Source organism: Coturnix japonica, chromosome 4 (genome assembly GCF_054131305.1).
Source record: "Coturnix japonica strain WE chromosome 4, WE-NBRP24, whole genome shotgun sequence".
NCBI lineage: Eukaryota > Metazoa > Chordata > Aves > Galliformes > Phasianidae > Coturnix > Coturnix japonica.
The window spans coordinates 75,919,026-75,931,693 of record NC_140666.1 but is presented as its reverse complement, the minus strand read 5'-3'; the positions used below and the strand labels follow the sequence as shown (position 1 = coordinate 75,931,693).

Sequence of the window (12,668 nt, the reverse complement as noted above, 5' to 3'; positions counted from 1 at the left end):
TTCTCTACGTATATTATATCCCAAACGTTTGATCCTCAGAACTGTAGTTTTAAGTAAATGGCTTTCAATAAATTAACTATTCTTTATTTTAGTGGCACACACTGTGTAATAGTGAAAGAAAAACTGGGGAGACAAAATCAGAAATCAGATTTACCATCATAGTTTGCTTTCTTGTTCAGGTCATATAATTTCTATGTTACATTGCAATTAATCATTTTTAAATATCTGCATGACATTGAAGCAGCAAGTCCAGTTCTAGTAGAGAAACAACTAGGATTAGAGAAACTCATTTTTCTGATATAGCTTGCGCATAACAAGCAATTTACCACATATTCTTTTTAATCTTAGGCCAAATTCAAAATATCTTAGAACAGATTTTTCTATCATTTTAAACTGCCTGAAGATTAAAGTGATCTTTGCAAAGTAGGATTAAAGACTTCAACTGAAAAATAAAATTTTGTTATGCACAGTTCAGAGAAAAGCCCTGGGAAGGTCCCCAGTCAGCTCAATGGTCATTCATGCTTTTTATATGAAAACACACTTTTGTGACAATCAAAAATCTCAACCTAATAAAAAAAGATTGAAATAGTTCTTAATTAGAGCTTGTTTATCACTAGGCATTGCTTTTTAGGAAGTTTTACATAATATTTAGTGCCAACATTGGTCTGTAGAAAGAGAAGCAAGGGACAGAAAAGCTTGCAAGTTCAACATGCCCTTCTGCCACAGTAGCATTTTTAGGCAGCAATCTGTCATGCTTCACTTTCTAGTATCATGTCTCTCCCAATAACTATAACTTTCTTCAGAGGAATGGAAGGATTGCAAAGGTGGCAATGCAGGAGACCATAAATATGCATTCTAACATGAAGGAAATAAACATTCTAGAGAAAAGGAAAAACACACCTCACTGTGCAATATCTGTACAGCCAGGAAAGCATAAAGCAGAAACTCCACATAGTGACACATCCACATTCTGCTGGGAGGTTAACACTTGTCTAGTACCTATCCTTGCTAAGCATCTTTAAAAAAAAAAAAAATATGGATAACAATTTATTGGCATAAATAACAGAAGTTCTAAGGTTATCACTAGATAAGTAAGTACAGATTCTCCCCAGGCTGTAAACTAGCAATTGTTGCAAGATTTGTGCAGTTTGAGTTTTACTTTGGTAAAACTTTTTTACTTTTGCAAAGTGCAGGACCTGCCAGTTGGCCTTGTTGAACCTCATCCCATTCACCTCAGCCCAGCAATCCAGCCTATCCTGATCCCTCCCTCTGAAGAGCCTCCCTACCCTCAGGCAAATCGACACTACCTCCCAACTTGGTGTCATCTGTGAACTTACTGAGGGTACACTCAATCCCCTCATCTAGGTCATCAATAAAGTAATAGTAATAATAGTAATAGTAATAGTAATAGTAATAGTAATAGTAATAGTAATAGTAATAGTAATAGTAATAGTAATAGTAGTAGTAATAGTAATAGTAATAGTAATAGTAATAGTAATAGTAATAGTCTCGTGCGGGTTGGAAGGGACCTTAGAGATCATGGAGTCCAACTCCCGGGATTTGAGCCTCTGTGTAGCAGAGCGGCACTTCTACCACTTGCACCACAGGGGGGATTCGAACCCCGGGCCCTGGTGTTGCAAGGCGGCATTCCTACCACTTGCGCCACCGGGGCACACTAAAGATATAATAATAAAGATATTAAACGAGATGGGCCCCAGTACTGACCCTTAGGGGACACCATTTGCAATGGGTCACCAGCTGGACTTAAGTCCATTAACCACTACCCACAAGGCATGGCCCTCTAGCCAGTTCCTTACCCAAAGGAGGGTGTACCTGTCCAGGCAACAGGCAGCCAGCTTCCCCAGGAGAATACTGTGAGAGACCATGTCAAAGGTTTTGCTGAAGTCTAAGTAGACTGAGAAGAACTAAGAAGGTATACATGCTGCTATTATCTAAGACACATTTCAGAGGTTGATCATTAAACTTCCCTGAGCCAAAAAGGATGCTACATTAAATTTATATACACATACCAGAGTCTCATAGTTTCATTAACTACATACATTGCTCAATTTACCAAGTCTGTACACAAATGCATAGTAAAAAGCCCCTTTCAAAACATTAATCACTCTGGAATAATCACTTTGGAGTGATTCTAACTTGTGAGAAACTATGTCCTTCCAATTTCACTCTTAACAACCTGAGAGATAACAAACATTCCCACACAATATGCTTTGCTGTTAATTTGTACCATTAACTATTACTGCTGCCCTGAAGAGAGTTTCAGAGGTCGTATTGAGATTAGATCACTCCATACTGCAAATTTAAAAGAATGACATTCACCAGGGAGAGCTTTTAATTTTATTGCCATGATTTGTTATTTGGAGTTAGCATTTAGAAAGAAAGGAAAAAACTACAAGTCTCCCCTTTTTGCCAAGTCTCTTCATACAAACTCCTTTAACATAAGGCAAAAATACTCTGGCGGAAAAGAACAAGGAAAATAGGTTATTTTCTCTGATCGTTTTCCTTTACTTTCCAACAAGTTTAATAAAATTTTTTAAAACAATCTTTTCATGCTTATTCAACAAGAGAAACAACAATTCTATTTTACACTGGAAATGATTTATCTACGAGTCCTTCATTGGTTCTGGGAGAACGATTTATAGAAGCATATTGCTTGCAACTTTAACAAATAAAAAGAATACAACCACATTTTCTATCCAATATAAGGTGGTATAAGATACTACAATAACTTTTGCATTGTTAGACTTGAATAAGAAAACATTGCTAATTCTCAGTTCATTGTGATTGCAGAAATACCTAAAGCAAGACCAGGTGATGGTCATTATCTATGGAAATGTTATTAAAAGACTCAAAATGAATAAGTTTTTACCACTGTAACATTGTCTAGGTTTAGTTGGTAGCTTACTTACCAACAGTATCATCAATCAAAATGTAAAACATTTTCATAAAATTTTCAACTTGACAAAATTCATTTTGAATTCCCGTGGTAGTTTCTCTTCTTGTAATCTTTACAAAATAAATAAGGATTTTTGTATTGGCTAAAACTACGATAGATTCAATATTTGAATAGATTTTTGTTTGTTTTCAAAGTACAAAATCTTAGTTGTATTAATCTCTTTAGTGACTAATATGTATATTAATAGGCTACAAAAACTCCTTTCTTCTGGAAAGACTTTGTGGGGAAATATTTTAGTCTTATTTACACATGCTGACCATCTACAATAGAAAGGACAGGGTACATAGTGCTTTCTCTTTTTTTCTTCTCTTATAGGCTTTCAGTCTCAGAAAAGTCATAAAAATTCCAGCTATATTGGTACATAGAACAAATTTCCCTTTATAGTTCTTTGAAGTCTTCTCATGATTATATGATATTGATCAAAGTATCTAGAAGGAAACAGAATTCCCAGGAGAAATACTGAACTGACATGACATGAAAAATGGCACAACTGACGGATACAAATTCAGTTACTGAACAATATCTGATCTTTATTTCTGCAATCCTTTCAGAAAAGATTGTGAAGAGCAGTTTTTGAGAAAAGTGAATGAACTCAGGAGAACTAACTACATTCGGCTCTTAGAGCAAGTCCAGAGGAGGGCCACTAAGATGATCAGAGGGCTGGAGCATCTCTCCTATGAGGTAAGGCTGGGTGAACTGGGCTTGTTTAGTTTGGAGAAGAGAAGGCTCTAGGGAAACCTCATTGTGACCTTCCACTACTTAATGGGAGCTTAGAAACAAGAGGGGAAACAGCTGTTTACAAGGGTGGATGGTCTTAAACTGAGACAGGGAAGTTCTAGGTTAGATATTAGGAGGAAGGTTTTCACACAGAGGGTGGTAAAGCATTGGAACAGGTTGCCCAAGGAGGTTGTGGGTGCACCATCCCTGGAGACATTCAAGGACACCTTGAATATTTATTATTTGGTGCTGTTTTCTCTCATTTTTATCTTCCTTCATTTCAAATTGTTATTGTAGAGAAGGATGACTTCAGTAAATGTGAAAATAGGCAGACCTCAATAACTATCACTCTATGATAACTCCACGTGGAAAGAGAAAAAAAACAAAGAAAGAAAAATAAAACAAAACCCTTTTGCTTTGGTAATAAAGGTGGGAAACTCCTAGTTACTAGCTCTGTGAGCTTTGATAGAGTAAAAAATATATATTTTAAATTTTGTATATAAACCTGCTGTCTACCTTTCAGTTTGTCTTTGCTCCATTTCTTATTAGAAAAAAGGTCTTATATGCATTGTAAGAGTGCTTCTGTCAAAAACCCCCCTTCAATATTAAAAAGTATTTTTGTTTACTTTGAACAACATATTTTCATAGAAGAAAAGTTAAATGTCCAATTCAGGACAGACTATCATCTCCTTCACAGGAAGTCCATATTTAAGAAATTAGTAATGAAAAACTCCATCAGGAATTTTTTACATATCTGAGGTCTGAAAGTATATGAAGTATTCTGGGCAGAGCAGAACATTTAACCTGTTCTCAAATAACTTTGGCATGTTTTCATTAAATATTTTGTCAAATGCACCAGTTGACAGTGAAAGATACACTCATTAACTGACAACTTGGAATTATTCCTAAATTATTCATATCTTAACTCATAAATAAATGGTGTGAGGAAATGAAAACAATAATTTAAGAAATTATAAATAACAAAATTTGATAATAGTAATATTTTTCATCAGTATTTAGTGCAGTCAGACTTACATTTCCTCTAAATTTGTATTTGAGAAAGGCAACTTATTCTCATCTTGGCATCTCATCTGCATTTTAAAAAATCTGCAGCAGGGTAAATATTCGTGGCATAGAATAATGGGGAAAGACTCATAACCACTCTAAGTTAACTGAGTATGTTGCCAAATTAGTACAGAATTACTTAAGGACAACAAACTTTTGAAAGAGAAACCCTCCAGTTTTTCTTGGGCCCAGAGCTCACTGCATTATCAAGATATAAGTAGCAATAGCCCCAAAATGTTCCTTCAGTCTTACCTACATTAAATCTACTCTCTGAAATTGCTGTGTGAGGAATTAGTCAAATAAGCTACAATTACAACAGCAGTTACAATTGTGTCCTTAGTATTGAATTGTATCCCACTGACAACATTATTCCAGTTACTTTTCCTTGAAATCCCATAAGCCATATTTAATTCTATTGTTCTTCCTTTGGAGCAGTCATTGCTGCATTAAACTTGTGCTATTTTAATTCTTAATAGAGAAGGGCTGAGTGTAGTCATCTTTTCAGTATTATTGTTACAATATTCTTATTCATATGACAGATACTGAAGAAGAAAAACCAGGACAAGAACCCCCAGTTCTCAAATACTCTAAGATTTTACCAACAGAGTTACAAGCATTTATTCCAAAAGTAGAATTACAACATATGAACATTTTCATTTGCCTGCTCCAAATTCATAAATGGAAATTGACTCTAAAAGTATAATTAGTTCCATAAAAACATGTCGACAAACTCAGTTTCAAGATCAAATAAGTAATAAAATAAGAAAACCAAATTGTAGAGAAGAAACCACCTCTGCTTTAACAGAAAGCTCAGATGCATATTACTACACAATATTTCCAACTAGAAATCATTACAGTGGCAGTCAGTTACCATACTCAGCAATTACATTTTTCATTATTTTTAAAAAATATAAACGAGCATATTGAGATGTTTTTAAGTATTAAATTTCACTAGTGTAAGGTAGCTCAAGACAATCATTAGAGAACCTGATTTCTGTCATGGAATGCCTAAGTGGAAATGAGCCACCACTGTATCATTTGCAAACTCATCTTAATTCTGCCAACAACAATTCGTATAGATAACATTGAGATTAGTATCTCAGTAGCCACATACTTTGTAGATGCTATAGCAGTATCACTAAGAGAAAGGTTCAAAAGTTCAAGAAAACCTATTTGGCCACCTTGGAAAAATGAAAAGCGCTGAAGAAAGTACCTCAGGATATCAGTTTTTGTGACCCTATTAAATATCCAAAGATTCTTGTAAAAGTATATGGGAATAAGTTTTTTTTATCATTTAGTACTAGACAAAACAAAATTAAAGGCTTAATTTTGTGTGTTAAATTCTCATATTTGTCTCTTTTGGAGCAACCCAAGTAACTGCATTTACAGAATCTCCTGGCTCACTTAACCAAAAGAAAAATCCTTAAATCCTTAATTCTATAATTTCCTATCAACTGTTTTTAGACCCTTTCCAGAGGTGCAAATGATTAGTCAGTTTAAAGGTAGTGAAGAATCAAACATACTAAGTTCAATGCAAGCCACATTTATTCATGAACTATGACAAGAGAGCTGACTCTTTCAGCCTACTAATGATTGTTGATAAATACCATACTATGAAATGACTCAATCAAAGAAAAAAAAAAAAAAGAAAATCTAAATTCCTATGAACAGAGGGCTGAGAGTTTTAAAAGGGTTACATCAAATTTATTTCTGTTCCTTTAGCCCTAATAACAGTACAAAGAAATAAATAAAAGTGCAGAGAGTTACAGGTGCAAACTGATAAACAAATCAAAGTTGTATTTAGCAAATCATAATATGCATGAAGATTAAAGCAGTGATTCACTGTAAGTATTATCCTAAAGCTTTAGAAATGAGCGGTCAAGAATAGCTAAAAGATTATGCATATAAAACATGTCTACATGGATAACACATGCATAGGGGCAGTTTATAGCCAGATGTAGGTTGTATTTAACCAGCTCACTTCTTCCAAATGTTGAGACACATACCCTTTATAGCAGAAGTATAAATTAAAAAACATATCATTCAGGGTTCAGTGTCTTAGATCTTCATGACAAAACAATGTCATCTACTTTATCATTCTGACTGACACAAATTCAATTTACAGAGGGCTTGGATTTTTATTGTCATAAACAGTGTGCCAAGGGGATGAAAAATGCTGCCAAACCACAAAAGGGGCATTTGGGGCAGGATTTTTTGTTTTAATTTTACATAATGGCACAAAATACAAATATGATAGTAAAAAGAGGTAAAAAATAGTGCTGAATATAATATTTAAATGTGGATATATTCCAGATGAATATGATGTGAAGAAGATTAACCATCATTTCTTTGCTGTTTAATTTATTATTCATAAAAGAGTTAGGCTTTCAATAGGTGAGATATTTCACAGCCAAGTTCCAATTTAAATAGAAGCATTTATTTTAATAATTATTAATAAGTACAGTATACAGCATCATTATGTATAAAAATTACCTTTCTCTATTTCCTCTAAGACAAAGGAATTGATCGTGTAATTTCTATGTAAATATACCCTGACAATGATCAAAGCAGTTTTTAAACATCAAAACAGCTTTGGGGGCTGAGCCCTAATAAATTGATGAATTTAATTACTGTGATTTTACATTTAGTCATTTAGCTTATGATTGAAGGATTTCTTTTTTTCTGCCGGTCTTTTCTGTAGATGATGTATTTTGATGAGCTGCAAAAAGAATGCTCATGCAGTACAATTAATTATGTCACATTAGGATAAAGCACCTTCAATCAAAGCTGTACCATTTCTAATCTCTGTGCACAATAGATCCAAGACAGTAGAGACTTTTTGTACCTGTAATGTGATTGATGCTAAATTCAGTAGCACCTCTATAAAAAAAAAAAAAAAAGAATTCTTGGGAAGACAACAGTTTCCCCTACACTGAAAAATTCAATAGGAAAGGTACCTTTAGTGCTCAAACTTTTCCAGGCAAAAAATCGTTTCACCAAGCAGCAATTCCTAAGCAGTTTCTTGCAGTTTGCAGGTTTCTGATGATATTGTTGCAAATCTTCTTTCTCTTCATGTGCTTTCTTCTCAGGGGCTAACATATCCATCCTAAACAAAAACTTAACCTTTATTTTTCCTGAAAGGTATATATATGCACAACTTAAATTCATAGACTGGGGGTGAGGGAAATAGGGGGTGGAGGGTGGGGGGGAAATGGAGGAGATGGAAGGAGGATAGAGGGAAGAGTTTTAGGATCTCACAATTATTCTTAGCTGATACAGTTACAGTATTAATTAACTTGAATTACTGTATTCATATTCTTATGGCATGAATTATTAATCTGAAATATTAATTTATTTGCACAAAAATATATAGGGATAAAAACATTAGATTTCTATTATAAAAAAAAATCCTCTGATTTTACTTAAAATATATGTTATGTAAAATCTTTAGATGGTAAATAAATATTTACTTCTTACCTGAGTCAGTTGTTTAGGTAAAGGAAACAACGTAATCCTCTATGCATGAACCTATTATCCCTCCTATCTTAGCTTGCCTTACATCGGTGTCATAAAGCAGAGCTGCACTCCTCTAGCTGTTACTGAAGGGCAGCTGCTCTACCCAGAAAAGATGAATAGTTGAGTTTCTGAGCTGCCTTAATGCCAGTGTCACTCAAATGCAGAAAAGCAGCTGAGCCACTTAAAGCCAGTTGTACTCTTGGGGATCATTTCTCTATGCTACCTTCTGATTCACACAGATAAACCAGTAAATTTCTTTAAGATGTTGTTTTTCTTTATGGACTGCCACTTTGAAGGAGCCAGGGGGTCACTGGGAACTACCACCACTGACTACAACCTAAACCAAGACCTACTACAGGGCCTATAATTTGAAGAAAAAAAAACATACAAGAAAAAAAACATGCCTGCCCAGCACTCCTGTACTTTTATTCTACCCCAAGGTCACGAAGAAGTCCAAAGCAGCATTCCTCTGTTTGCTCTTCATTTGGTTCCAGCATGAGCTGCCAAGGAGTGCACTACTGCTGAGCACAGAACTGCACAGAACAGCTGCACTGCTGCAGCCATTTGACAGTGGGCTCAGGACTGCTCCAGGTGAGCTCCTCTAATTACATCCAGTAAGTACACCCAACCAAAACAAGGACAACAAAGCAGCCACTACTTCCCTCTCATCCTCTCACAGCAATTTCTGCCCCACAGACAAAAAAAGTAGGAGAGAAAAAAACAAAATGTTGGCATTTTTTGTAGTAGATATGAGTTACAGAAATAAAGGTGACTTTTCAATTTTAAACCTATTACTTCCTAAACAAAGTATGACATAACTCATCACTTCATTGTGTGAATTTTCTATTGATTATGCAAAAGATTCCAGGAAGTTATTTTCATTTATTGAAATGTATCTTTGAAAATGTACTAGAGTTCTGAATTATTTTTTTTCTCAGATTTCCTTCTAACTGGATTAGTTTCATTGATGATTACACAAATCTGCAAGTTTGAGCCACCTAAGCCCAATGCATGATGTGAAATTTCCTATGTGCAAATGAATTTTGACTTAGGACAAAGCATAACACACAAAACCATGTACCTACTTACAACATCTGGAGACATCTCAGATTTACCAGTATGTGTTAAGTTGAAGCTTTTAAAGTATAACACTTGCACCTATCCATCATCAGTCAATGCTGTTCATAAGAGTGTGGGCCTTAACAACAGATTTTTAGGCAGCTACAGTGTAGGGGAGCACTTCCATTCAAACTCTTACCTAGGGATATATTTCAGACCCTTCATTATCCAGAACTGATGAGGACTAAAATTTGCACTGTTTGAACAGCACCTGCTGCTATCCAGTCTGCTGAGTCCTACTGCATGACACAGCACTACAGTCATGGCTCTGTTCCCACCACAAGCTGCTATCAAGGTGAGCTGAATTTCAATCAGGTAAGAGTTTCTGGAACTTCTACAAATGCTGTAGAGAATGTTCCTCCAGTTAAGTACATTTCACAGCTCACATCTAGTAATTTTAAAAGGCGTTATTCTGAAAATGGATATTATATTGATATTTTACTTTGCTAAGAAATATGTTTTCACCACAAAAGTTCCAGCATGGATTTCAAGATGATTGCTGAAAGAGAATTTTGATTTGGAAGAAGAAATCACAAAAGTAAGTTATTGCATGGAAATAGTATCTAGTTTGAAAATATTTCCTCCCAGTCATTTTTTATATCTGTCTTAGAATAAAATTAATGCACTCCAGAAATTAATCCCTTTGGAAACTGGAAGTTTACTTTTGATCACATTGCCTGTGCAGGGCATCCACAGAAAGCCAGCTTTTTTTTCTGGTGTCATGCACAGGCGGTAAACCATTATGTCTAGCAGGTCTGGGTTCATAAACTACACAGTATCATACAGTACAGCTCCAAACAGCTAAAACTAGTGTTATTGAAATTACTTGTATTTAAGTTTCCTGATATAAATCTGCAAAGAAACTGCTTGTCTATTTAAAGGTCAATATCAAAACTCTTGATCTTCAAACTCAAATGCTATCTCTCATGCCCTCTCCAATCATCCTTAATGACAATGCACAGCTGCTTCATCTCAAAGGTTTGTGAATCCAAGGGAGTGAATGAGGAAGCAGACATGGGAGCTGAGAAGGGTGTCTGGAAACATTAAGCCATGCTGGGACAGTAAACAGGAATGTATTCTGTCTAGACTTTGACAATAGTAGAAAGTTACTTGGTATGTCCCCATCATTAGCAGTTGAATGTGGTTCTTTAGGAGAAGTAAGAACACAGAAAACCTTTGCCAGAGATGGGATACATGAAAACAAATGGCATGACACCACCCAAAGTGATATGGAGGGGGTAGAACCTTCACTGAAATCTTCAGGAGTTGCTTAAGTGAAGCTGAGAATTGTGTTTTATTTATCATGACACCAAGAACTTCAACTGAGATACCACATTTACAAACCTAATTTCCGTAAAAAATAATTATATGTAATACTAGAGATAAATTGGCCACGTAAGAAACATCCAAAAAAGTACCATGTGTGGAAAGTATATCGATTCTAAATCCACAGAATCCGTCATTTACCTAAGTACCTAGATTCATTAAATAATATAGGCAAAAGACAAAAAGGAACTATGAGTACACTGATTGGTGGAAGGATGAACCATTCAACAAGTCCAAATGAGCTTTGTTACTGAAATCAGTGTACCTACAGGGGACTGGTACCTGGAATTTACTGAGACTGAACAACCCAGGATCTGGGAATGGGGAGATCTTCCAACAAAAAGTTAATGAAATGGGTAAGAAAGAAACTAAATACAACTATTTACTATTGAGAGCATCAAAAACAATGTAGAGAAGTTATCTACAAAAACCCTTAAATACCTCCAGTTTGAGCCCTTGCTTGGATGTTGTAGTAGAAGGAACTGGAAGGAACTGGAAACGTGCACTAACCCTGACCGTATACCTCGAGTCAGAAGAGGCAAACCTTTTATTTGCAGCATTACGATGCCTGGAAATGGGGAATGCAGAAAGCAAACAGGTTGTCTGCAACTTCCTGTGATAAGATTTAATCTGAAATCAGTTACATCCAAAAATAAAGCCATATTTCAGTATAATTTGTTAGCTTTTTATTGATAGTTAAACAACTGCTTTTATAAGTGATCTCAGCAGTGTTGCTTAAAAACTTCAGTCACAAGCTGAGTGATATCACAGAGTAGGAGGCATTTTCAGGAATTCGAGCTGGAGGGAATGTCTTTTACTTTTTTTTACTTTACTTGGTTGTGCATGAATATGACTTCAAATCATCTCTTACTACTATCTGACATGAACTGAAATTTGGGAATAAGGAACTGAATTTTGTGTTGACTTCTTGAAAACTATGTAACTTTTTCCTTGATAATGAAATGGCAGTTGAAAAGACAAGAGGCATTGTTACAAGATGAGAAATAGCATGGGAATACTTCAGAAAAAACAGAACCAACATAGCATGTATGTTTTTCTAGGGGCTCTTTACAAAACTATTAGTTCCATCGGTTGATTGCTCTTGAGTGCAACTTCAAGAACCTTCACTGATGACTGCAAATTGTGGGAACTGTGATCTCATAAGGGTCCTGCTGAAAGAAATTCTTTAGTTTCAAAGATGGTTAGGTTAAACCAATGACAATTAGGCTGCTAGAGACTGCAGTTATAAGCTAAGAAATGAACACTGAAAAATAGGACAAGGTTACAGATTGGATGAGTGTGTAGGAGACTGAAGGCATATTAAGGAATATTACAGTGAGATGCTTCAGAGATAAAGCCAGATGCTTTTTTGTTTTAATTTTGTTTTTCTTAGGAGTAGCACTATTTTATAATATCTAACTTTGGAAGATGAAATAAAGGCTTTGTTAATGGAAAGGAAAATTTCTTTCTGCAATATGAATGATGGAATAAAAAAAGATGGGAAATAAAAGTTTACCAGCTATTTATTTGCTCTTAATATAAAGTGCTCTTGAAGGTTTTACTTTGGCACTAACTTGAGCTCCATTAACATCTTTTTAGGAAGATGGTTTCATCACTTATGTTCATCTACTTAAAGACAAAAAAAATAAGAAAATTTAAAAAAGCTTTTGGATAAATACCAGGAATCAAAAGCTTCCTGTGCTCTTTTAATATCAATTAAGATGCTGAGTTCTGCTTTTGCCAGGAGGTAAGCAAAACAAACAGGCAAATCATAATCTGTGTTAAATGCAGTAAGAGCTGAGCAGTGACAGCCACTGTGGAAAGCCTGCGGGAAGCATCTCGATATTTCCCACAAATACAGAGAGAAATGCTACCTTCTCTAGTTGTTCTCACCTAAGAAAGGTCATCCTTCTTGATGTATGAGATGTCTGAAAGTTCTGCCTGTATA

The 12,668-nt window shown here is 35.2% G+C and overlaps 1 protein-coding gene across 3 annotated transcripts in view; it reads right to left on the bottom strand.

Annotated features, from left to right (window-relative positions):
- KCNIP4 (potassium voltage-gated channel interacting protein 4) overlaps positions 1-12,668 on the bottom strand; it is a 368,227-nt gene that overhangs the window by 322,419 nt on the left and 33,140 nt on the right. Inside the window, exons 1-2 of one of the 3 annotated variants that reach the window (XM_015862837.3) lie at positions 8,237-8,456; positions 7,717-7,865 (exon numbers count right to left, since the gene is read on the bottom strand). The exons of the other annotated variants lie outside the window; for them this stretch is intronic. Coding sequence (XP_015718323.1) covers positions 7,717-7,864 — 148 coding nt within the window. The 5' untranslated portion in view covers position 7,865; positions 8,237-8,456. Of the gene's footprint in view, positions 1-7,716; positions 7,866-8,236; positions 8,457-12,668 lie in introns of those variants that run through there. 3 annotated transcript variants of the gene reach the window in all.